Source organism: Vicugna pacos, chromosome 11 (genome assembly GCF_048564905.1).
Source record: "Vicugna pacos chromosome 11, VicPac4, whole genome shotgun sequence".
Lineage (NCBI taxonomy): Eukaryota > Metazoa > Chordata > Mammalia > Artiodactyla > Camelidae > Vicugna > Vicugna pacos.
In genome coordinates this window covers 30145503-30170765 of record NC_132997.1, presented here as the reverse complement: position 1 = coordinate 30170765, position 25263 = coordinate 30145503, and the positions used below count along the sequence as shown (strand labels likewise).

At 41.9% G+C, this 25263-nt stretch overlaps 1 protein-coding gene and 1 long non-coding RNA gene across 7 annotated transcripts in view; one reads left to right on the top strand and one right to left on the bottom strand.

Moving 5' to 3' along the window:
- LYST (lysosomal trafficking regulator) overlaps positions 1 to 25263 on the top strand; it is a 149188-nt gene that overhangs the window by 50553 nt on the left and 73372 nt on the right. For all 6 annotated transcript variants that reach the window (XR_012077287.1, XR_012077288.1, XM_072971018.1 and 3 more), the window contains 10 exons: positions 1249 to 1675; positions 4639 to 4783; positions 5763 to 5936; positions 9292 to 9452; positions 10222 to 10412; positions 12836 to 13081; positions 15119 to 15292; positions 16201 to 16350; positions 19684 to 19821; positions 23331 to 23529. Coding sequence is in view for 4 of the 6 variants with exons in the window: in XM_072971018.1 (XP_072827119.1) it covers positions 1249 to 1675; positions 4639 to 4783; positions 5763 to 5936; positions 9292 to 9452; positions 10222 to 10412; positions 12836 to 13081; positions 15119 to 15292; positions 16201 to 16350; positions 19684 to 19821; positions 23331 to 23529 (2005 nt within the window). In the remaining 2 variants the exon portion in view is untranslated. The remainder of the gene's footprint in view (positions 1 to 1248; positions 1676 to 4638; positions 4784 to 5762; positions 5937 to 9291; positions 9453 to 10221; positions 10413 to 12835; positions 13082 to 15118; positions 15293 to 16200; positions 16351 to 19683; positions 19822 to 23330; positions 23530 to 25263) is intronic.
- LOC140699253 (uncharacterized) lies at positions 1024 to 4267 on the bottom strand. The gene is made up of 2 exons (XR_012077289.1): positions 3965 to 4267; positions 1024 to 1600 (listed from the first exon to the last, which is right to left on the bottom strand). It is a non-coding gene; the product is annotated as an uncharacterized lncRNA (long non-coding RNA).

The following is a 25263-nucleotide window of genomic DNA, read 5'->3' as shown; positions in this document are numbered from 1 at the left end:
CCACGTTATTGTGTGTGAAGTTCTCAATTATTTTATCATTTGCACGTGTTTTAATCATTTCACTACTGTTCTGGCTAACTAGCCATGTTGTTAGGGTCATAGTCCCTTTACCCCTTCCCACCCCAAGTCTTTGTGCTTAAGAAATGCTAAATTTTAGTTACTAATGGTAACTTAATTATAACCATTTTGAGGATTGGCCATTCTTTTTAGAAAATGAACCACTCTTCACTCATCTTTTATCACTTCTCCATTGTGTAACTTAATGACTGAGCATTCTTCGCTGAGAACCCCATTTATAATGAAATCTTGACTAGAATCATAAGCAAATAAAACAGGAAACCTGGGCGCACCTTGCTTCAAAGCAGAGTTGGGCGTTCCTGAGCCCCGCCCGTTCCACCCTCTCTGCAGCCTTGCGGACCTGAGGGAGCCTGTGCGGCAGGAGGGCCAGACCTCCAGGACAGACGGTTGAGGGCGACTGTAATTTATGGAGTGTTTCTGTCCTGTTTTTCTGAGTTCTTCTCTCATTGTAATAATCAGCATTAGACGTCATTTTAGGCCGGGGTAGGGCATTGTACTAGGTTAATCTCCTCAGTCATTGCTTTTCCCTTTAATTAAAGGATTGTTTCTTCATCTCCTTTTGACATTCTACATTTCAGTTTCACCAAAAACTTGTAATCATAAATAAAACCTAAAAATCTTATTTTAGTTTACCAAACAGAGATGAAAGAAAATTCATTTGATTAGGGAAAAGTTATGTAAAATAAGCTGGAAAGTAACTGAGCGCTCTGTTTTATGAAGACAGTCATGGTATAAATACCACTCAGAAGTCTGGGGGATCTGCAGGGTCTCTGGTTCCAGCCCTTGTTTAAAAACAGACCAGAGAAGTGACTGTAGCCTACTCGGAAGTAAATGTCTTTCTTTGGTGGAGATGATCCGTGGTGTAACTGTGTTTGATTTCTCCTACTTAAAACCAACTTGTAACTTTCAGGTTTATGCCATAAAAGCATCTAAATCTAAAACCAGTTAACCACAAGAGAGTATATATTTTCAGACTGAAATCTCTGTTTCATATTTTATCTTAACTACACACACAAAAAGAACATGTCAGTGATGTGGTAGACGGGGTGGTATTTAAACGGGCTGATATGTCTATGTGTGTTTGTATTTTCACTTATGACCTGGCTTTCAAGATTATTATGTACTTTGTAAGATGGTTGTAAAGTTTTGTTTGGTTTTCTTTTTGTCTAGGAAATTCTCCTTCTGGGCATTCTGAAAATTGTTGAAAGTGACGTTACTATGAGTCCTTTGCAGTACCTGACCTTCCCTTTACTGCATACTCCGAATTTAAGCAACGGTGTTTCATCACAGAAGTGTGCTGGGGTTCTCAGCAGTAAGGCCATGGGGCTGTTGAGAAGGGCACGCATTTCACGGCGCAGGAGAGAGGCCGGCAGGGAGGGCTTTCCCCAGCAGCTGCTTTCCTCCTGGCACGTCGCCCCCATCCACCTGCCGCTGCTGGGGCAGAACTGCTGGCCGCACCTGGCGGAAGGCTTCAGCGTCTCACTGTGGTTTAATGTGGAGTGTCTCCATGAAGCAGTGAGCACTGCAGAGAAAGGGAAGAAGACAAAGAAAAGAAACAGATCCTTAATGCTACGCAGCAGCAGTGTGGAGGGAACAGGTATGGACGGCGTCGTGCACTGCGCTAGGACTTGCCGACCGCAGCTTTGGTTGAGCACTGAGATGCGATGCTCTTACGCTCCACGCGTTTCTCACGGGAAGCCTTAGTAACGGCAGACAGCCTTGAAAAGTCCCTTTTCTCCTGCACTCTTGCCTTGTGTAGGGGTGCAGGTGAGGGTGACCACCAGCCCCACCTCCTCCCTCTTTCCTGGTCCCACCACTGGGTTAAGGTGGCTCCTGATGTTTGAAAAGGAAAGGATAAAACCCTACAGCCGCTTGTCTGTCCTCTGCTGCCTGGCGGCCAGCCCCTGGCAGTCCCCGCCTTTCATCTCTCCGTCTGTAGCTCAGGCTCTCCTCCTCATGCTGTGTGTCACCTCTGTGCCCCTCACCTTCCTGTCACAGGTTTATACGCATCAGCCATCCTCCAGAGTTAGGATAAGTTTCAGTCCAGTCCTTGCTACGGTGGATGGAATCACCACCATGCTGCTGTGAACCTGCTGTGCACAGTGAACGTGCTGGCTAAAGGCAGTTTCTGGTGGTGGGAAGTGAAGTGGGTAGGCCAATTCTTAGGATCCATGGGATGAGCAAATGGCTGGACATGGCAGATGTTTAGGGGGTTGTGATTATAGGAGGTGCTGGCCTCAATGGCTCTTCATCCCACAAAGCTTGCACACCCACTGAGCTCCTCTCAGGACATGGGGCCTTCGCTAGTGTCTGGCTCCCAGGGGAGGTCCTCCACCACCGACCTAGAGCTGGAGAGGAAGACCTTAGTGGCAGTCAAGAGCGAAGGCTGGGAAATGCCACCTGATAGCCACAGCTGGAGCTCTGCTTCTGCGTTCCCCAGACATGTTCCCAAGTTACCAGCATGGTTTGCTTACGTACTTTGACGGGTTAGCCTAGGAAGCCAAACATTTTCAAAAACTTTAGCAGATAACTTGTAACGTGTCAGGTGGTTACAACATTTTTTTTAAAATTGAATTTTGCCACCTAAGAACTGACAGCTCTGAACGATATGCTTTCTGTGTTGCGTCACTTTGCTCAGGTCTTTCTCTGTACTTTTTATTTTTTTCTTTAACAGAGGGACTGGGAATTGAACCCAGGACCTCATGCATGCTAAGCACGTGCGCTACCACTGAGCTCTACCCTCCCCCTCTATATATATTTTTAATCTTCACAGCAGTTCAGTCAAGTGAGTGCTCATACTGTCCGTATTTGCAGATGTTAGACCAGTTTATGTCTCTGGTAAGTAATGGAAAGGGATTTAAACCCACCTGTATTTAACTCCAGAGTTTAAATGTCACCACCACACCATACACTGCAGATCTCTCTCTCATGTTTTAAGTGGAAACAGTGATGATATAAAGCATTTCTTATAAAATGAATAAACATACACAATGACCTGAGAAAAGTATTGGGAACATTTAAAATATTTCTTATTGTAAAGGTATATTAAAAAATTCAGAAAGATGATTTTGTATCGACATTTGAAAAGAACATTTAAAAGTAGTCTACATACAGAAATTTTTGAAGAGCGAGATGAAGAAAATATTACAGTGATAACACATCCTTTGCCACTAAACCAGCTGTGGGCCAATGAGCAAGTTATTAACCTCAGCACCTCAATTCTGTCACCCTCGGAATGAGGATATATAATGTTTACCTCTCAAGATTGTCGCGAGCACTAACTTAAGAAATATATAGGGGGAAGATATAGCTCAGTGGTAGAGCACATGCTTAGCATGCACAAGGTGCTGGGTTTAATCCCCAAGACCTCCATTAAAGTAAATAATTTTTTTAAATAAATAAATAAACCTAAAAAAAGAGAAATATTTATAATATTACTACTCTGAGTTCCTGGGTATGCACTGGGTTTTGTTCTAGCCTTTTATTAGTACAAGCTCAGGTTTGATATAGAAACATTTTTTATTTTTTATTTTTTTAATTTTTTTTGTGATTTAAGAACTTTATTTAGGATTAATCCATCATATGCTTAAGTTTGTTCTCATTTATTCACTAGGAAACACTTTTTAATATCACATCAGATATGAGTTCTCTGTATATCTTATATCTTATATCTTAGTCCTCAAAGTAATCAATGAATTTAACTCTTCTTTTAAAAGACTATTGCCAGGGGGTGGTGTTCTTAAAAATTGGTGGCGGTTATACCTGTTGAAAAATGGCGATCTATATACATGCAGTCTGATAATGGATAGCGATTACCTTCTCTACAAGTCTGTACGCTTGGACCCGCGTTTTACATTTTGGTACATCTTAACTAAGGTAGCTTTACCTGAGGCCATGAATCACAGGAGTAGGCAGAGGTGAGTATTCAGGCAGTGCTGGGTTTTAAGTGGTGAGAAAGGGGAGTCAGGATCAATAGCCAGATGGCCCAAAGCTAGAGCGTTTACCTTAGAGAAACATGCTGGTTTCAGAACTACTTAGCAGTTATATTCAGAGACCACTCCTCAGGGAGTCTAAACAAAGAATATATTCAAACCACAATTTTTCTAAAAGGAATTTTAGTATGATCAATTTTTAAACTCATGCTATCATAATTACAGAGATTTTTGGTAGCACAAGGCATGTGACGAGGGTGTGCTCTCTGGGCCAGGGTCCGTGATGTCACAGTGGCCCCGTCTAATCAAAGAATCATGGCACAGATGGTAACAGGTCCCTGCAGTGACATCACCGCAGTCAGTTCATTCCCGCAGCTAGCCTTCAGCTATCATACATTTTAAAACACTTTAATTTTTAATGCAATCAGTTACTGTTTTCACTCCTCGTGCTTTTTTTTTGGAGTTAACATCTAAACTTTGGAAATGTTGCTTGGACCAGGTCAGGTTCAGACATTCCAGGTAAATAGTTTACTACATGAACAACTGTGCTTTATATTCTTTTAAAGTCACTTGTGCACTCAGTTTTTATCAGCTGCTTCACTGACCATTCTAACATCCTTTGTCATAGAGGACAACAGACCGGAAGGTGCAGAGTGCACGAATCCTGGGGAAAGACTCCTAGAAGATGGCTGTGTTCATCTGATTTCACTGGGATCCAAAGCGCTGATGATCCAAGTGTGGGCTGATCCCCCCAGTGGCTCTTTTATCTTTCGGTAATGATTCTCCTCCACTCCCCACAAATAGGTCATGTATTTAAATAATTTATGTAAGAGACATAACAGTGACATCGCATAATAAAGATCATTAGAGCTGAAAGAAAATTCCTGTTAAAAGAGATACAGCTGTTCATATAATCTTTGTAACAATATATTATTCTATCTAAAAATCTATGCTTAGACTCTAAAATAGATTATGTTAATTTTCAACTGCATTTTAGATTAAATATTTACGGACCTCTTATCTATGGAAATATCCTATTAGATATTATCTGATAGGATGGTCTTACAATGTTGTTGGTATCAGATCACTTTTTCATGCAGATTATATATTTAATAGTCATTATCTAATAAGCTTAGATTCTCCTTGCTATCTTGTCTTTTTTCACCATCTCCTTTGTTAACCAGTATAGATACAATCTTCCATTTGTATTGGTATAAATAGTATGATACTGTTTTTATAAAATTTTAAATAAATAAATATATTACTTGGGGATCTATGCTCTGTAAAAGTTACAGAGTGCTTTATGTAAATTATATCTTAATTCTCTCCATAATCCCTCAAAGTAGGTTAGAGCAACAATATATCATAGCATCTAGACACTTATGTATAATATATATTAATTTTTGTATGAACCAGATATTAAACTGTAATTTCTAAAAGGGCAATGACTATATATGTAATAAGAAGAAAATTTTTTTTGCAAATTGAGTTCTGAAAATTATTGCCCAAATTGTTAACACCAGCAAATGAGCCAAATCTATTTTTTAGTTCATGAGGGAAAGTAACAGTGTAATGAAATAGCTAAAGAAATTATGGTGTAAAACAAAGACCTGCTGGCTTTTCAAGTTGGTTTAAAAATAGAACTGCTTTTTAATTTCACTTAAATTTCTAACATTACATTTGTTATGCATGTTAAATACTGAGATCAGAAATTTCATGCTTTCAGCCTGTACCTTTTCTTTTTTTGTGTAGTGTGTGCATGGATTCAAATGATGATGCGAAAGCTGTTTTACTAGCGCAGGTTGAATCACAGGAGAATATTTTCCTCCCAAGCAAGTGGCAGCATTTAGTACTCACCTACTTACAGCAGCCCCAGGGAAAAAAGAACATCCATGGGAAAATCTCCACGTGGGTCTCGGGACAGAGGTAGGACACACTTTTGGTAAATGCTTACTAACTTTAGTGACAATTTTAAGTTTAATTATTATTGTAGTTTCTGAAGAAGATTACAGAAAACTATAGATAAAATTCACTGTATAATAATGTAGGAATCTTTGCCAAAGTTAGATATTTTTTCCTATATACTGCTTTCATACAAAATCCATTTCCCATAGAAATAATTGTTGAAAATTAATGTTTGGGTTTAGAGGAAATCTGAACATGTAGACGTTTATGCAGAATGTGTATTCCATCAGGGAACTGAACCTATAATTTAGTCCATCAGGCCTACGTATTATAAAGGGAATCCTCAAGGAATTATTTAAATTAGGTGGCTAATATAAAGCTAATACCTAAATTAAATCATAGGGTTTCAAAAGAAATTAGGATGACTAGAGAAAAATATAAGCCAATATGACAGGTTATAAGATTAAGACAGAGCTCTCAGAATATACCAAGTGACAGGTTTGGGTATTCTACTATATGATTTTCACAAACTAGGGGAACTGTGGGTCAGGTTCATAAGAAACATTTTGTGGAATGTCTTCATGTGAAATTTAACCCTGAGCTATAAGGTGTCCTGGATTTGTAAGAGGTGGGAAGTATTTCACCGAACAAAACGACGTCAGAGGGCTGCCGAATTGGAAACTAGTGTAGCAAGGAGCAGGCTGGCTGGAGCGACCAGTCTGAGCTGAGTCACGAGAAGGAGTGAACGGACTCAGTGCAGCTACGTGCCAGCAGGCTCTGATCCAAGACGAGGAGCCCAGATTTCACCAGACAGACGGTAAAATACTGCATACCCGTCATGCTGCAGGCTTTCTGCCAGGGGCTTCGCATAACCCTCCGGCTCTCTCAGAAACCTCTCCAGGTGGGTTAGGCCATGGAGATAGCATGTGCCCTTCGCACAAAGGGACCTGTTTTTCATTTGTTTGTTCATCAAATACTTATTGAGGAATTACTGTGCGCCAAGCTCAGGCTGTGTTAGGCCGGGGGCGTGGTAACCAAACTCCCAGCCCTGTGAGGAAGCAGATGCTGAGGATACACAGTGAAATGAGTGGATACAAATTGTGACAAGTTCCATGAAGGTAGCAAACGGTCCCGAGACAGGGGCTATCAGGTTTGAGGCTACTTAAGAGAGACACATCAGGGAAGACCTATCCAGGCGCAGATTAAGCTGAGGCCTGCGGGAGGAGGTGGGGCCTAGCCGGGTGGGCGGAGGAGAGGGCCTGGGGACCAGGGCAAGGCAGGCCGGCATCGCCGCAGGGGAGGGGCTGCCGGAGGCGCACTTGCCGCCGTCCGGCTGGGGGATGGCTTCAGGGCAGCCAGGCCACACTGTGTCCCACAGGAAATAGAATCAAGGCTTCACTTTTGATTTCTTCATCTAAAAAGATACATGAAAATATATCATTGAAGCTTGATTTCCACTTTCCGAATAAAGTATTTTCTGAGAAGTTCCGTCTTCACAACCACCTGAGCCTATGTGGCAGCTGCAGCCAGACCCGGGAGTTCGTCCCAGAACCCGAGTTAGAGCAGCTGGGCTTGGGCTGCGGCTGCAGGTGGACAGCCTTCTCCCCGACGCACCCTCGTTTCTTGAGCTCTTGGCAGCGCGCAGGCAGTGTGGTGAGCACTCGACCCAGATGACCTCACATCGCCCTCCCAGCCGTTCTGGGCAGCAGGTGTACTTTACACGAGACGCAGCTGACACCCAGACTGGGGACGGTGACTGACCCGAAGTCACACCCACAGTAAGGAGGAGGACGGCTGAGACCCACCTAGAGTCCCGCCCGGGATGGAGCCCACGTTCCAACCCTGGGTGCTGCCACCCCCGAGCTTCGGCAAATCATGCCAGCCAACGAGACGCAGGAGTCATGACCTAATCGTTGGGCGTTCTCAGGAGCGTCTGAGTGTCCCCAGGGCCAGTTCTGACGTGAGCATTGGCCCTTGGTTCCAGAGCACTCGCTTTTCAAACCCACCCACCTGCTTCCACACCACTTTGAAGGAATTTTTTGCCATTTGGTACAAGTTAATGATTTATCTTTTAATAGACAATGAGCAGGTGACCAAGGATGAATACATTATGCTATTGATTTAAATTTGGCACGGTCTTTATCACTCTCTGACCTAGTAGAATAATTTCTACAAGTGGTACATTTTAAGAGGTCACTTTTAATAATACAAAATGACACTGAAAAATAACTTACTAGTAGTTTCTATTATTTTTTATTTAATGAACAGCACACAATTCTGGTAGGACTACATGGCACATCATGGATCATGAATTATTTTAGTATTTGTTGAACTCATCTTGCAATGTTTTCTTTACCCTTAAAAACTATGAAGTCAGAAAGCCACCAGGTGGCAGTACTGTTTCAGTTACAGCCACTTGGTTCAAGAAAGAGATGCCAGTACAGCAACAGAAGTTACCTCACGATAATGGATGTCAGTTATACCTCAGTTTTAAAAAGTTAGCTTACATCTTTTTTTATTAAAAATATTCCTATTAAAATAGTTAAATTTATACGTTAAATATGAAACAGAAAGCCTTAGGGAAAGTTTTTAAATAAATATAACAAAATAGAATTTCTCACTAAGAGCTAACCACTGAGCTTATTCTGAGTCCTTTGTCTTATTTACAAACTTTGTCTCTGTAAGTTACCTTAATTTTCTTAGTATAGAGTTAAAATATTTGTAAAAAGGGGGTAGAGCTTGTCACTCTGCAGTTTCAACTACACTCCCCATCGTGTGGGTCTCTTAGGAGAAAGCATTGCTTTACCTTTTCCTGCTCTGCCTTCTGTAAGGATTCCTGTACCAGGAAGAAAAGCAGGAGACTAATCAACAGCTCTGTAATGACTTAGGCTGAAAAAACAAAATGCAAAGAAGCATTGGCATTTCAGAGCCACATCAGGGCAAAGCCTGAAGAAGTGATTTTCTTTTCCTGTTTAGTTTTTGAAGCCCTCATAGAGGACGTGAGAGTTTAGGACTCCGAGAGGGGAGACTTCGTGATAAAATCAGGGAGGCGGGTAGAGTTGCATCTTAAACCAAGAAGGCGAATATGCAGAAGTCAGGAGACCAAGAAAACTTGCAGCAAAGTCGGGTCGCAGGCTTCCTGTGGCCTGATGTAGGGTCACCGGCATCTCGGTTCCGCTCCCCTCCTTGGGGGCTTTGTGCTGCCTGCACCTTGGACCAAGAGACAACAGAATCAGCCCTCCTCTCTCTCCCCGTCACCAGCTGTCTGATACTGACCGAGAAACCTGTTCAAGAATTCCCCAGTATTATACATTCATACTTTTAAAAAGACTTAGTCCACGCTGAAGTGACTGATTTAACTTTGTTTTTAATGTAGGAAGCCTGATGTTACTTTGGATTTTATGCTTCCAAGAAAAACGAGTTTGTCATCTGACAGCAATAAAACGTTTTGCATGATCGGCCATTGTTCGCCATCCCAAGAAGAGTGTTTACAGTTGGCTGGAAAATGGGACCTAGGAAATTTACTCCTCTTCAGTGGTATATTTTTTGCCTTCAAAGCATTCCAAATTTTTCTTTCAGTTAACAAGTATTAAACCAAGTAAATTATCCTGGACAAAACAGTAATCCCTGTTCCTGCACGTGGACTTAATAAGCACTGTATTTCCTAGATTCCGAGGTGTACTTTTTGAATAGCTTAACATTTTTATAATCTAGATGTTGCTTATAGTTGACACACACATTTAAAGTAGAGACGCACATCTCACCCCTCCCCCACCCCCAGAGGAGACGCCTGTGGTAACCAGTTTTATAACCCATGACAGGTGAGCTTAGACTGGTTGTCTCTTCTATTTATAATTTTAGTATATTGCTTTAAAATGCCAAATTTTAGGAGAAAAAGAAATACATGATTTTTAAAAATATGTCTCTAAACCTGGCCCATAGTAGCATTCAGACAGTGTTTATTGAATGGATGGATGGATGGAAAGAATAAAGAAACCAATCCACATTTCATTTTGAAAACAAATTTACTGAGGTATAGTTCCCAATTACTGGCGGAAAAAAGGCAAAACCAAACAAAAAATCTGCTTTCTAGCATCTGTTTTTCAATTCATCTTATGTCTGTAGTTGCCATAGGTTATTTGCTTATTACACTAATTTGGAAATTGAGGCTTTAGCAGTTTTGAAGATACAGTGAACGACTAAAGGAATCTAGCAAAAAAAACACACAAGTCTTTGTTTCTTGCTTTTTATGAAGAATTCTGGTTGCCGTGTTTTGAATAAGTAACTTTCTTTTTCTGCTGTTCAGGAGCTAAGCTTGGTTCACAAGAGGCATTTTATTTATATGCTTGTGGACCCAACCATACGTCTATAATGCCTTGTAAATATGGCAAACCTGTGAATGACTATTCCAAGTACATTAATAAGGAAATTTTGCGATGTGAAGAAATCAGAGAACTTTTTATGACCAACAAAGATGTGGACATTGGTCTTTTAATTGTAAGTTTTCATTTTATAAGTTTTAAATTTTTAGTAACTTATTTATGTTTATTGAATATGTCATTAACAGTGAATTCGCTTTCTAAACTTTTTTTTGTTTCTCAGCATTTTCTTTCCTTAGAGATATTTTTTTAAATTGAAATACTTTGACCTCAGAATTTGTTTCCAGGTTTCAAATTTTTATCTCCTTTTTCTTGAAACTATATTTCTATACTAAGTATCAGTTTAGTTTAGGTTAAACCTATTAATCATTCAAGAAAATGTTTATAGTATAATGAAAACATAACACATGTTAGCATAAAAAATGCTCAGTATGTTTCCTTTCCATACTTATAAATAAATACTAATTTTTTATTTATATTAATTTTAATTGCATATATTCAGATTTTAGACTATTCTCTAATATCGGTTACACCTAGGAATTTTGCTTTCAAATTACTGCTAGCGTTGCTTATGTAAGACTGTCAGATCGCATTTATGCATTGTTCTAATATTTTGTTATACTAATATTCAGATTAGGGGCTTGTGATGGATACTTTCCATTATAGCAACTAGGAAACTGCCCTTCACCGTCTTAGAACATCCACTGAAAGCTGGTGGATCTGGCCGTGAAGCTATGTTCCTCCAGCTCCTGCTTTCTGATGAGGACCTGCAGTTATAGGTCCGAGAGATTTCTTACTTGAAGGACACTGCTATTTGGGGGTATATTTTGTTGTTGTTGTTGTTGTTAATGAGGTGTATATTTCACAACCAAAATAAATTATGTTTTAAAGCTGTAACATTTGACTAAAGTAAAGGAGACGTTTTAGATCAGTTATTTTGTAAAACGTGTAAGTCTTAAGTGGTATTAAATACATACCTGTGGTAAAATAGACATAGAACAGATACCTCTGGAATTTAACTAAAGATCTGATTCTAGGCACACAATCTTCTTCTCCCTAGAGAGCACTTAAAGTTGGGGGTGGGGGCATTTTGGCTGTCCACTCCTGCTGAGTCCGGGCCAGGGTTCTGAGTGTTCTCCGGTGCCTGGGCGATGGTGCACAGCCAAGAGTCAGCCCCCCGAAATGTCCCGCCGTGGGCAGAACATGCTTTAGTGACATGGTTCTCAAACCTGAGTGACGTCAGAGCCACACACAGACTGCTGGGCCAGAGTTCCCAGTTCAGTAGGTCTGACCAGGAATTTGTGTTTTTTAACGTATTTCCAGGTGCTGCTGTTCCTGTTTGGGAACCATACGTCAGGCATCTAAGTGTTTGTAGAGATAATGATTTTAACTCTCTAGTTTTTAGTTAATCCATTTGTTTTCACACAAAAAAATTCTTAATCCTTTTATTTTGCCTGAAAAGAATATAGGTTATGAGTTATGAAATTCAGCGGTCACAAATGAACATTATACAGGTTCTATGTGAAAACTCTTCTTAGAAAGCAGGTTTTTTTAAGGCTGACTTCCTAATTTGGGGTGAGGCATGAGTGGGCTGCCAGGCAGAGACGGTGCCCACCTGGCACGGCGCTAGGTCAGGTGCTGCTTGCTTCTGGTCATCAGGAGTTTTACCTGACTTCTGGTGGAGACTGTCGCAGGTGTGCGGGCTCGTTTCACGCAGCGTTGTCACACGCAGTCGGCTGTGCAGCCAGCAGTCGGTGTGCAGAGATGCTCAGTGACGCCCGATGAAACTGTGCTTAAATCACCGTGGGCCGACAATGATCAAAGCCCAGGGCCCCCACTGGCTTCTGTGCGAGACCTGAGTGCACAGGGCGTGGTTTCCCTAAGCCGCAGCTCCTGCAGCTGCCTCCGCTGAGAACACCTCAGAGTCCATTTTGCATTTAAAGTTGACCATAGTTCTTAAAGCAGTTAATAGAATACTTGACAGCCAGACTCTGATCAAAACTACCCCCTGTGTGGGAGCAATATTGAAAATTCTATTCAGTTTTAGTTGGGTATGCTAATAGTTTGGAATTTAATTCTGGTAGAATGATCTAGAGTCATGTTTAAATCAGTAGCCAGCCCAGGAGCAAATTCCGGACGAAATACATTTGAATGCTTTGACCCAGAATTCCCATCTCACAGGGCTGTCAAGATTGGTTGTTATTTATAAACGCAGAGCACAGTGCCCGGTACACAGTGAGTGTGGTATGTGACTTAGCTGTTGTTATTAGTTTATTGTAGGTGTAATTTTATGTTCATTCTAAAATGATCAAAGCTGGAACGTTCTCAGCCGTGCTGTCGCTTACACGTATTGATCATTGCTACATGGAACTGATCTTTCCCTTTGTGGGGAGACGTCTCTGTTTAGTGTTGTGTCTGTGTTTTTTAAAACAGAAGGAAAGATTTGTTGGTTGTCTTTTCACTTTGAAATATTCATCTCCTTGTAGACTGCTTGCTTTTTAAACTTTGTTTAGTTACTGAAGGAAAATATTTGTGTTTCAGGAAAGCCTTTCAGTTGTGTATACAACTTACTGTCCTGCTCAGTACACCATCTATGAGCCAGTCATTAGACTTAAAGGTCAAATGAAAACCCAGCTCTCTCAAAGACCCTTCAGCTCGAAAGAAGTTCACAGCATCTTATTAGAACCCCACCATCTGAAGACGCTCCGGCCCACTGAGTGTAAGACCGTTCAGGGCATTCTGCACGAGATCGGTGGAACTGGCATATTTGTTTTTCTCTTTGCGAGGGTAAGGATCACTGGTGATAGTTTCATCTAGAGAGAAGCTGCTTCTTTATTGTGATAAATTTTAATACTTCTTTTTGGTAACAAAGCTGTACATCAACTGTATTAAACCTTAAAGTTTAAAAAAGTACATAGTGTTTATGGTTAGGATGTCATCAAGCTTTCTGCCACAGATAATTTTTTGATTAAAATTTCTTTTTAACTTATGAAGATTTTGAAAGTTTTCTATTATCCAGATGTATAGTTAGAACAATTAAGTGTTAAATGTACAAGACTTAAAATTGCCAATGGAGAAAAAAAATGCATACTGTAGTAAAAATATAGGAGAAACGTATTCTTTGAAATAAGGTTTGTGGAACTTGTTTTTCCCTTGAAGTTTGCAGAAGCATGGAACAAAGACAAAGGGCAACAAATAAGTACAAAAATAATTTATTCGGATTTGACATGTTCTTTTTAAAAGAGAAGGAGAAATAAAAAGTTTGACTCTTGTCATGGGTACTGTTTTAGAAACACTTGTTTAATTATCAGTTCTATTTGGTCGTCTGAGGGCAGGGGCAGTGTCCTTCCTGATGGAGAGCAGGCAGGCAGTAGCTCAGGGATTGCTACAATCCAAGCAGGGGTGCAGATGGGCCCACTTCAGTACAAATCGTTTCTGCTTCCTTGTGCTCTGTGTCCTTGTTTAATTAAAGCATTCCTGATCTTCTCTCAGCCTCAGAACTTTATCCTTAAGTGTAGCTTCTGAGACATTATAATGCTGTCTCCCTGACTGGCTTTCTTCCTTTAATGGGACCACACTTGATTAATTTTGCAACGAGAGATGTCAGCGGTCGTTATTGGTGGTACTGTTCTTGTAAACATTTTGTGAGCATTTGACCCACCGTACTCTACGCTGTCTTTCTTTTCGTCCTCTTACTTTTTTAAACTTTTTTTTTGCATCTAGTATCTAGTTGAATAGATTTTACCCTAGTGTCTTAAAATTAAAAGCTTTTCATTTAACTTCTCGTCAGCATTTTGTGATTTACTTTTATAGCGTTGTATAATTTTAAAATGTATATCCTTGGTTTTTCCTCTTTCATCAAGTTATTGAATATAAATGTGTTATGATCACTGTTACACAGTGACTACATGTGAGAGAAAATGGTTAATTTTTTATCTTGCATACACATAGAATCTTACAAATAAGACTTTTAAAGGATATCTTTATACTTAAAAGCTTTGTTCAGTATCTTTCCTCTCCTACAAAAATAAAATTTGGTCCCTTAAAATCCTTACACACATAGGCTGCCTTCCGAGCCTCATCTCCACCATCCAGCCAGAGTGGCGGCTGCAGCCCTCTGGATGGACCATGAGCTTCCGGGTTTAGCTGTTCCCCTCTCTCCTGGCCGTGCCTCACCCCCGGCCCCATTCACCCCCACCTCCTAGGCTGGCGCCCTCGTTCCAGGCCATCTGCTCCATGCAGGCTCCCCAGCTCAAGCGGAGTGGAGTCAGACGCATTTGTGTGCTCTCCTGGCATTCATGTTGTCTCACTCTCCTTTGGCTTTTTGCATGAGAAGGTGTGTATTTCTTACATGTAGTAGTTTCCAGAAAGCACTGCAGGACTTGAAGTACAAGGTACAGTCCATAGCTTTTATACAGACGTCTTCTCTTTTGAGCAGACAGCAGGCTGCATTGGAGGCAGGTACATGCCTGCTACTTCATCTCCCACAGCGCATAACACAGAGCCTGTTTGTTGACTGACTGACTAATCATCAAAAATTTGAGGCATTTTGCTGACATTTCAGATCACTAATAAAATGCTACTGACTTCTAAGGTTATCAGTGTTATTTGAGTCAATTTATAGAATAAGCGACAAAAGAACATGGAATTTATGTTCTTAGTTTTGTTTCTTTACGGTTCTTAAATAATAATGAACAGTGTCAGCAATAAAAGACAAGCATTCAAATGAAACTGATGGATTGATATTACATAATGATAGATAACCACACAGGTAAAATTTTTTATCACAACAAATTAGAAAAAAATATATCTACTTTTTTTTAGGTTGTGGAACTCAGTAGCTGTGAAGAAACTCAAGCATTAGCACTGAGAGTTATCCTCTCATTGATCAAGTGCAACCAACAGAGAATACGTGAATTAGAGAATTGTGATGGGCTTTCCATGATTCACCAGGTGCTGGTCAAACAGAAGTGTATTGTTGGCTTTCACATGTTAAAGGTGTGTTCTCATAAAGTTGATTTTCACTGTATACGAAAATAGTTTCATACACAGTGGTACTTACCGCTTCAGTGAAGTCTCCAGTAGAGTTTTGTGTTTCAGTTATTCCTGAAGAAAATGAAGGAAACCTGGTAGTATGTATTTAATCAAACGAAGGCTCTTCTGGGTCTTTTTCATCATTTAAACAATTACATTTCAATTTCCTTTAAAACATTTTAGAAGACTAAAAGAAGAAATGGAACTTAGAGATTTTAGATCTTGAAGAGCCAGCGGTGTCTCCTCGGCTGGCCCCTCGTTCTGTAGGTCAGTGAAATTGAGACCCACGGAGACACTGCTGTTGGCTTCAGCTCCCGCAGTCGTGGAAGAGAACGCAGTTCCCCAGACACCTGGTGCTGTCCCAGTCCCGTTAGGCAGTGCTGCTACAGAGCTAGGTTCCTAAAGCCATATTGTGTTGGCTTTTATTACGACCCAGCAGTCATCACATGTTTAAGTACCTTTCTGACTTAACGCGTTTGGTAACGGTGTGGAAGTGTCTGTCTCTGAAGGTATGAGGACGAAGGCGAAGACCTCGCCTCCACTCGTGCTCCTGCACCCCTGCCCTTCAGGCTGTCAAGATACTTATATTTATGGCATGAATACTTTTTGAAAAAATTTAAAAAATAAAAGTAGGATGTGGTTTATTTTACCCCATATTTGAAATTAAATAATCATTTATAAATATTTGAAATTTCAGGGTTTTCTAATTATTTGTGTTGCAAAACAAATTAAAGCTACTTTGTGAGATGTTGTTATTCACTAGTTTTCCTTTGAATTTTATGTTGTGACTGTGACGATTGAAAGCTGAATATTTCTGTTGAATTTTTGGGCTGATTATTCACACATCTTGTGTTAATGCCTTTTTCCCATAGACCCTTCTTGAAGGTTGCTGTGGTGAAGACATCATTCACATCAACGAGAATGGAGAATTTAAGTTGGATGCAGAGTCTAATGCTATCATCCAAGACACTAAAGTGCTGGAGGAGCTCCTGCTTGACTGGAAGATATGGAATAAGGCAGAGGCACGTGCTTTTTTTAACAGTGAAAAGCGCTTGTCATGGGTTTACCCCCTTAGCAGTCGGTGAGCATACGGTGCAGTGCCAGCTGTGCACACTTCGTTGTGCAGGAGCTCCGCGGAGCCTTTTCATCTTGCTTGGCTGAAACGCTGCCTGTTGAACAGCAGCTCCCATGTCCCCTGCCCCTAGGCCCTGGCCCCCCCATCCTGCTTTCTGTTTCTGTGAGTTTGATCACACCAGATCCTGACCACTTGAGCAGGATGGTTCCGTTGTCTTTCTGTGACGAGCTTGTTGGCTTAGCCTCGTGTCCCCCAGGTCCATCTGTGTTGTAGCGTGCCAGGTGACGTCTGTCTTTTTTAAGACTGAGTAGCGCCCCACTGGATGCGTGGACAACAGTCGTCTTTTTATCTCCTCCTCCGTGGATGCACTTAGGTTGCTTCCACATCTTGGCTGTTGTGAATATGCTGCAGTGAACGTGGATATGCAGAGGCCTCTTCGAGATCCTATTTTCAGTTATTTTAGATGTATACCCAGAAGCACGATTGCTAAATCAGGTAGTAGTTCTATTTTTAAGTTTTTGAGGAAAGTCCATACTGTTTTCCATAAGAGTGGCACCATTTTACAGTCCCATCAACACTGTGCGAGGGTTTCAATTTCTCTACTTTGTCGACAATAATTGTTATTTTTTCATAGAGGCTATTCTGTAGGGTTTGAGGCAAGAGCTTGTGGTTTTGATTTGCATTTCCCTGTTGATTAGGGATGAGTGTCGTTCCATCTACTTATTGATCTTTTCTGTGTCTTCTGTGGAGGGATATCTATTCAAGTCCTTTGACCTTTTTCAATTGTGCTATTTGAGTTTTTGTTAGTGAGTTGCAGGAGCTCTTTATATATTCTAGATACTGATCCCTTATCTGATACATGGTTTGCAGATATTTTCTCCTGTTCTGTAGGTTACCTTTTCACTCTGTTGATTGCTTCCTTTGCTGTACAGAGAGGCATGTACTTTTAAATATTCACTTATCATTCTTCTGGAGAACAGAACAAATTAACTACTTCAGTGTAATGTTAGATGTAAATGGAATCTGGAGATTATTTTCTGTGCAAGGGTTTGAACAGCCATGGGTAACGCTGGGCTGGAGGGTCAGCACCAGAACTGGGCTGCCGGGAAGAGCTAGAGCTGATCTTCGGCTGGAGAACCTGGGGTTCATTCGAAGGGGACTTGCCTTTACCATGAGCTCTGAGACGGGATCCTGCCGGGAGTGTGAAGAGTCGGACCAATCAGAGGGAAATGGGCACACTTCTGAGGAGGGGCGCCATGTTGCCAGGAAGTCATAGAGGGGCCAGTACTCAGGGCAAGGCTGTGAAGTCCTGGCTTCATCGCAGGCACAAGCTAAGGCGCCTCCTTGGTCTTAGGTGCAGGCAAGGCAGCTCCACAGCTGCATGGGTGGGGGGCTCCCGGGGTCGCAGCAGGGAATGGACACAGGGCTGCTGCCTCTCCGCCCTGTGCTGAGCACGGTCTTCGGAGTTTGGTTCCTAGAGCCTCCTGAGCTCCAGGCTGGAGGAGGTCCTAGAGCTGCTTAGAGGGGACAGCGCCATCATAAGCACAGCTAACTGAGGACCAATCCCAAGGGTATGTATGCCTTTAGGATTTTTTTAAAGTTGGTTATTTCAGATTTGGCAGCGGTTCCCCCTGATTTACTCATTATCAATGGTCAGTTGTGAAGCTGAAAGACACTTTTCTAATCTATGATTAATGAAAATAAATTTTGAACGTGCTAGAGGAAAGACAACTATTTTTCTATTCTCCCTATATAAAGTTATTTTAGAAAATTACTGCTGTATGAAGAAGCAGTCAGAGAACATGCTGCCAGAACCACAGGAAGCTTCACAGAGCTGTGTCAAGCAGCTCACTATTGCTTTTGCTGCATTTTGTGGTATTTCTCAGTTTTTAAAACTTTCTATTTTGCTATGATTTCTTTTCTCATTCTGAATAAATACTTTCACAATTTAAAAAAATCCATATATGTGTATGTATGAAAATATGCATAGGGCTGCAGGACGAGAAAGCAAATGAACATAGACACTATATGCAAACAAATTGGATCAAAGGCAGTGTAACTATAAATGTGTGTAAAAATATAAAATTATAGATTGGAAGATCAAATCTTAACTAAAAGTTGGACAGCTGTTTAACTTAGTATTTCCAAAGAGCTAATTTGAGGTGGTTTGATTTAAAAACAGAACATTTTTTGTTGAATTTGAAAGCGATATGCACAAATACTTCTGTGGGCTTGAAATTAGATTTTCTTCCCTAATGATTTTTTTTGCCTGAGTTGTTTTGTTTCTTGTTTTGGGTGATTTGTTTGCTTCGGCTCTATTCTCTTTTGCTCCTATTCTTCAGGCATAAATAAAGTTTTCATACTTGGGCTGCCCTGTCTCCCAGTTTTCATATGTCTCTCTTTTGGGGCACTTTGGCCCTGTCTTATGAAAAGAGAGGCCTTGGTTAGAACAGCATGATTGAGTCTGTGAACTCCTTGACCTTTCATTACACATTTCCATCAGACAAGGGCAGGAGAAACAGCAAGGCCTGCAACCCGAGCCAGTTAGTTTTGCTTTTTGTTAACAGCGTTGTTGAAAGATTATTTGCGGTGATAAAATGAAGTGAAGATTATCTTCCCGTAGTACTTATCTAGATAAGATTCCTTTTTCTCTATTATTATTTAAAATTGATTCAACATAGGAGAAGCATTTTAAAGAACCTTAAAAGAATAGTAACTACTGTTTGAAAGTGCACATTTAGTAATTGTGCAGAGAATTCTGTTATTTGGACTTAAACGTAAATTAATCCAAAAGTGGAGAGTTTCTACATTGTTGGTAGCTTTTTTCAATTTAGTATAGTTTGGTCTAAAATTTTTTGATTAAGTGCTGTATACACAAAGTAGCATTGAAGTCTTTACATTTTTAATAATGCTCTTGAAAATAAATTATTTGTAAACAGTTAATATTGATAATGTGTTTCTCTATAGTGAATAAATCCCCCAGATAATTTATCTTTTGAAAATATTGTGTATCATTTAATGCCGCAGAAAGGTTAATGTACTAAATGAAGCACCTAATGCAATACTGCATTCAACATAAGTATTTAGAAATGACCAGTTGTCAAAAATAATAATAATAATAGTCTGGGAATAACTTTTAAGATTTGCTTTTTCAGACAGATTTAATCTTTGGCCCTGCGTGTACACGCAGTGTTAAACTGCTGTATTGCATGCTTTCTAACAAGCATGCAGCGTGGTTTTCGGTGACCGTGTGCTGACGGGCCTGTGTTCATCTCCTCAGGAAGGTGTCTGGGAAGGCCTGCTGGCAGCCCTGGAAGTCCTCATCCGAGCAGACCACCAGCAGCAGGTGTTTAACATTAAGCAGTTGCTGAAAGCGCGAGTGGTTCATCACTTTCTGCTGACCTGTCAGGTTTTGCAGGTACTTTTCATGTGACTTTACTTTTGGAGTTATTTCCTGCAATCATTTATGTTTAATAGCTCAGTGCTGTGCACTCAGACTTCTGTGGGACTTTCCATGAACTTATTTTCTGTGTTCCCTTCTCTCCAGGATCCCCTCTTTCAACGAATAGTATCGGAGGTTTTCAGCGCCTGCCTCTTGTAGCTTGACCTTTATGTTGTCACCATTCCTAACTCAGTGAAAAAAGAACAGCTACTGAATTTCTGAGATGTTTCTTTCTGTTGGGCTAAAATAATAATTTGATAGTCTCTTGAACATCAACAATAGTGAAATTTTAACTTGTTCCATGTTCCTTAAATAACAAGTACAAGTATGTGTTGTTTTAATAAGTGTATTTGTTGAAGATCTGTTTTATGTACTAGACTTAGTATATTGAAAATATATCACAAATATAATGTCAAAAAGTGGCCCTACCTTCACCAGGCGCTTTGCAGAGCCTGTGCTGTGGCCTGGCTTCTAGTGGAATGGTTCTCTCTGCCTTCGCAGATTCCCTTTTTCCAGCGGGGTTGGTGAATTCGGCCGTTTTCAAGTCGGCTTATTTTCGTTGCCCGAGGCAGACATTAGGTCTTTATCCGCTCGGAGGAGTCCAGAGGCCCCGTGGGATCAGTAGCGTTGCCTTCATTTGACATCCCTTTGTTCCCGTTGCGCTGGTGCCTTCTCACTGTTCTTGGGGTAAAATTAAAAACCTACAACTTCTGTGAGAAGGCTTGTGTGATCGGCTGCACTTCAGCCCCACCTGCAGCCACGCAGCCCCCGCCTTACTTCTCTTCCCTAAACAAGGGAGCCTGCTTCCCAGCGCAGGACAGGCAGGACAGGTGATGGTCTTTCTGACCTGGCCAGCTCCTGCTCCTGCGTTATGCCGAGCGTAAACCTGACTTCCGCGCCCTTTCCCCAGAGCGCACGCTGTCTCCCTCTGCACGTGCACGTTTTGTTAGTTTTACGTCATTCATGAGTTGATGGCTCATTTCCCCTGCGGACTTCCTGAGGGCATGAGTGAGGTTTTCTGTTGATCACACAGTAGTCCCAGTACCTGGAACACAGAGGCCTGCAGTCAGCGCTTGTGGAATGAATGAATTCTGAAGTAACAAAACAAAAATACGTCATACCCTTCTTGGCCCCTGTGGGAAATTAGAGTGCTGTCTTCAGGGATACAGTACAGTGACCTCCCAGACCCCTTGCTCACCGAATGTTTTATGTATCACTCAGTTTCTTTCTCCTTGTCTGTCCACTTTGAAACTTGTTGGCCAGTTTTAATGAATTCATATGACAGTGTGAAGTTCTTATTCACTCTTTCCATGTCAGAAAAGTGGCACTTATCAACTTGGAGCTTTCAGTATATTTTTCACTTCCATATTATTAATTAAAATGCTAGAAAAATCCAGGTATCAATTCCTTTTCGTGAAAGGTGTATTTCTTCACCCTTCTGCATTCAGAGAGCCTATTTTTTGAATTAACAGCTATTTATTAAGGATAACTTTATGTTAGGTATCGAGGGAAGTATGTAAAGAAATGAACTTAGTCGTTGCCTTTCAGATATCTCAGAGTATTTAAGGAAGATTAAGAAATCAGTAGAAAATTAGGCGTGGGCCAGGTTCATCTCTCCACTAGTACAGCGTAAAGACCTGAGCTTCGAGAGCCTGTAAAGTGGGCGTGTACAGGAAGGAGGAAGACTGTGAAGGTTAGTAGGGTTAGTAGGGCCAGATTCTGTTCAGATAGGAGCCACAAGAGAAGTCAGATAGGGGACATCTTGAGCTGGGAGACTAGGAAAATGATCACGTCATCACAGAGAGGAGGAGTGAGCGTGAACGGAACATTCTGCACTTGAGGTTTCCGTGGGCGTTCAGGGGCGGTGACCGCCAGGCACTGCGATGTGCCAGGCGGGAGCTGAGGGGACGGACGAGAGTGAGATCGGACATTGTTAGCACTGATGAACAGGGGAGCCACGGGGGTAGGTAAGCACTCCAGGATAAACACATGCAGCGGAAGGAGCAGAGAGAGCTGAGGTTTGCATCGCAGGAGACAGCCGTTTTCAGGGTGTGAAACCGGAAAAAGGAGCTATTGAGAGAGGTGTAGAAAGAATTTCCACCCCCCACCCCCAAAAAAGTGGGTGGTTGAAGAGATGAAGAAGAACCAGGAAGCTCAGCAAAGTGAAAGCCAGGGGTGGGCAGAGGGGAGAGAACTGCCCAGGCGGAGGAGTGAGGGCCGCATGATGTACAAAGTTCCAGGAAAGTGCGGACAGGTGAAGGGCCACCAACTTGGAAATTCTTAGTGGCGGATGAGATTTCAGTAGAGTGAAGAAGGCAGGAACCAGATTTCTGGGGACTTTAGGCAGCATGTGTGGCAGATCATTGGAGGCAGTGAGAATAAATGATTATTAAAAAGTCCAGCAGCAAGAGAAAGACAAAAAGTGTTAGCAAGCATTTCCCAACAGGCCAAGTTAAAGGATTTTTTAAAGAAATGAAATAGATTGCCATCGACTATTTGTAAGGAGTCAGTGGATCAGGCTGGGATGGGTGAGGAGTGAGTCATTGAGGTGACAATCAGGAGAGTTGGGAAGTTACCCCGGGGATGATTTAGAAAAGAGGCAGGTGGTTGTAGCAGGGATGACAAAGACCCGGAAGTTGGGAACCCTGTGCTCTTGGCCTGGCTTGGCCCCGTGGCAGTTGTGAGGTCTTGACGAGGGAGTTTTTGCTTACTTTTGTAGACTGGGTGTTCTCTTCTTAAATCCGAGGTAGTTAGACTAAAGTGTTTCACAGTTATCGTCTAGGTTTTACGTTTTCTGATTCAGCGATGCACAAGAGTAAATGAAGAAGATTGGGTGTGGAGACACAGTGTCTGTTTGGACAGAGAGAGGAAAGACAAGGAAGTTTACGCCCCACGGCCTTGCTCTAGAGGCCGGCTGCTGCCCGCTGGGGAGGTGGGATTGGAGAATATAAATAATGTATTTATATCCGCCTTCATTTTTAGTAATTCCTTGGCATTCTACCAGGTCTCACTGGTCCAGGCAGTCAAGAGGTCTGGGTTTGAGTTTCAGACGCACAACTGACATGTTTTCTGTGTGGTTTAGCAAGTTAGTCATATAACCACTTCTGGTCTTCATATTCTAGAAACGAAGGGTAAAACCTCTCAGAGCTGTTGTGAGAAAGCTCTTGGTAAAGTGGAACGTACTGTGTTAACGTGATCAGCACTCCGTCAGAACTTGACCCTCCTGAACCCACAGTAGGAGCAGAAGCGGTGCCAGCGGTGGTACTGGTGCTAATTGCAGCTGACATTTACGTGGGGCCACTGGTGTTCGTGCATTTTTATAGCAGGATTGCCTGAACTGAGAAATAGCAGCTCAGTGTTGTGAATATGGTCCGACCAGAGTGATAAGCCAACACACTTCTATCTTAAGAGGAATATCTTGCTTAAATGAAAAATGTTAAGTTGACAGTTCTCTTTAAATCTAAAGAGAGTTTTTATTTTTTCAGGAACACAAAGAGGGGCAGCTCACATCCTTGCCCCGCGAGGTTTGTAGATCATTTGTGAAAATTATAGCAGAAGTCCTTGGATCTCCTCCAGATTTGGAATTATTGACAATTATCTTCAATTTCCTTTTAGCAGTCCACCCTCCTACTAATACTTACGTTTGTCACAACCCCACAAACTTCTACTTTTCTTTGCACATAGGTAGGTATAATCATCTTTGCAGATCTTGGCTTTTCCACTTTTGTTTTTCTTTTCCCAATTGATCTCCATTTGTTGGGTATTTATCAAATGGTCTCTGTGCTAGAAATTGCCCTAATTACACAGTGGAATTGGGACAAAGCGGAGAGCTAAAATGAGCCAGGCATGAGCTTAAATGCCAAGAGGTGAGGGGAGATGTACACTCAAATGATTATAGTAAGAAACGATTTCTGGTAAGTACCCAGTACATGCAAAAGGAGAAGTACTCAGATGTCAGAGGAGTGAGGGCTTCATCAGACAGCTGTGGAGAGAGACCTCATAGATTATGTATCTGGCATGGGCATTGAAGACTTTAGGTAAAATTCCATGGGTAGATTGGAGAATTAGCATTCCAGGTGAAGAGAATGACTTAAACAGGAGGAAAAATAGGAAAAGAAAATAAAGAATAATGAACTAAGTATAGGGGATTTATGAAGGAGTAGTGAGAAATAATACCATAAATATAGTTTGGGACATTCAATTACTTCCCCCTCAAGGTCATATTAAATGAGTCCTTGACTATAAGGTCAGAGAGTTTGAACTTGTATTCTAGTTAGGGGTAATTGAAGGATTTTGCTTTGTTGTGTTTGTTTTGAGCCAAGGAACATGCTGTAAGTAAATTATTACAGTAACATTCAGTATAGAGAAACGACCTGCATAGAAGTGAGTTGCAGCTCTGGGAACAGAAGAGACCACTGAAGAAAAGCTCTGAGACGGAAGGAAAAGGGAAGCTAAGGACAGAACTGCTGGCAGCAATGCTGTGCAGAGGGGGGAACGAGAAAGAGCGACCTCGGTGTGACGAACAGGCGGGATGACCAGGTTCTCAGAGGGTGAGGAGAGCGGGCCGTGGTGAGAAAGCAGGCGAGAGCGCGCCTGGGAGGGAGCAGACTGCAAGCTTAGACGGGAAACTGTTGTGAAGCAGCCATTTTAAGGAATGTAATCAGTGAATACGATGATTCAGCCACAGTAAAAATCCAAGTGGGATTATGAGCATGTGAGGTGTGTTAGGTTCAACAAACATTCAGTGAACCAAGATCCTGGCAGCAAGGCGGTTGCAAAGACAAGTAACATGCGGCCCCTCCCTTGAGGAGCTCACGGTCCAGCAGAGGCAGGGGGACGTGACAGGTCATTACACCACGTGGAAGGCACGGCGCTGTCAGCATTCCGTCTTCTGGTCCCACAGAGCATGGTGAGGGCATGTTTCCTGGACGAGGTGGCGCCTACTCTGAGCCTTAAAGGTTGAGTGGGAGTTGAAGGGAAGGGCCTTCCCAGCAAAGCAAACAGCTTGATGTTGCTGCAGTAATGTAAGAAAAAAGGCTGGAGAAGCGGTGTGTAGACAGATCGTGGAGACTCTGTTAGACGAGAAGCTTGGACTTTGCCCAGGGTGGTACGGAGGCAGCAGAGAGCCACAGGAAGGTTTTTAGCCAGGGCTGACATTTGGTGGAGAGAATTCTGGCAGCTCTGAGGAGGTGAGGATGACCAGATGTCCATCACGGATACCACTTAGAAGTCTGGTAAGAATCCGGGTGACAGGTGAAGAGTACCTGCATTATAGCACTCCTCTGGGGATGAGAAGCGTTCACAAGTCAGCAATCAGTAGCACCCGAGACTGACAAGTCATGAATAGAGGAGAGCTGTGGTCAAGGGTGGCTCCTGGTTCCTGCATGGGAGATGGGTGCATCCACCAAAGGGACCAGA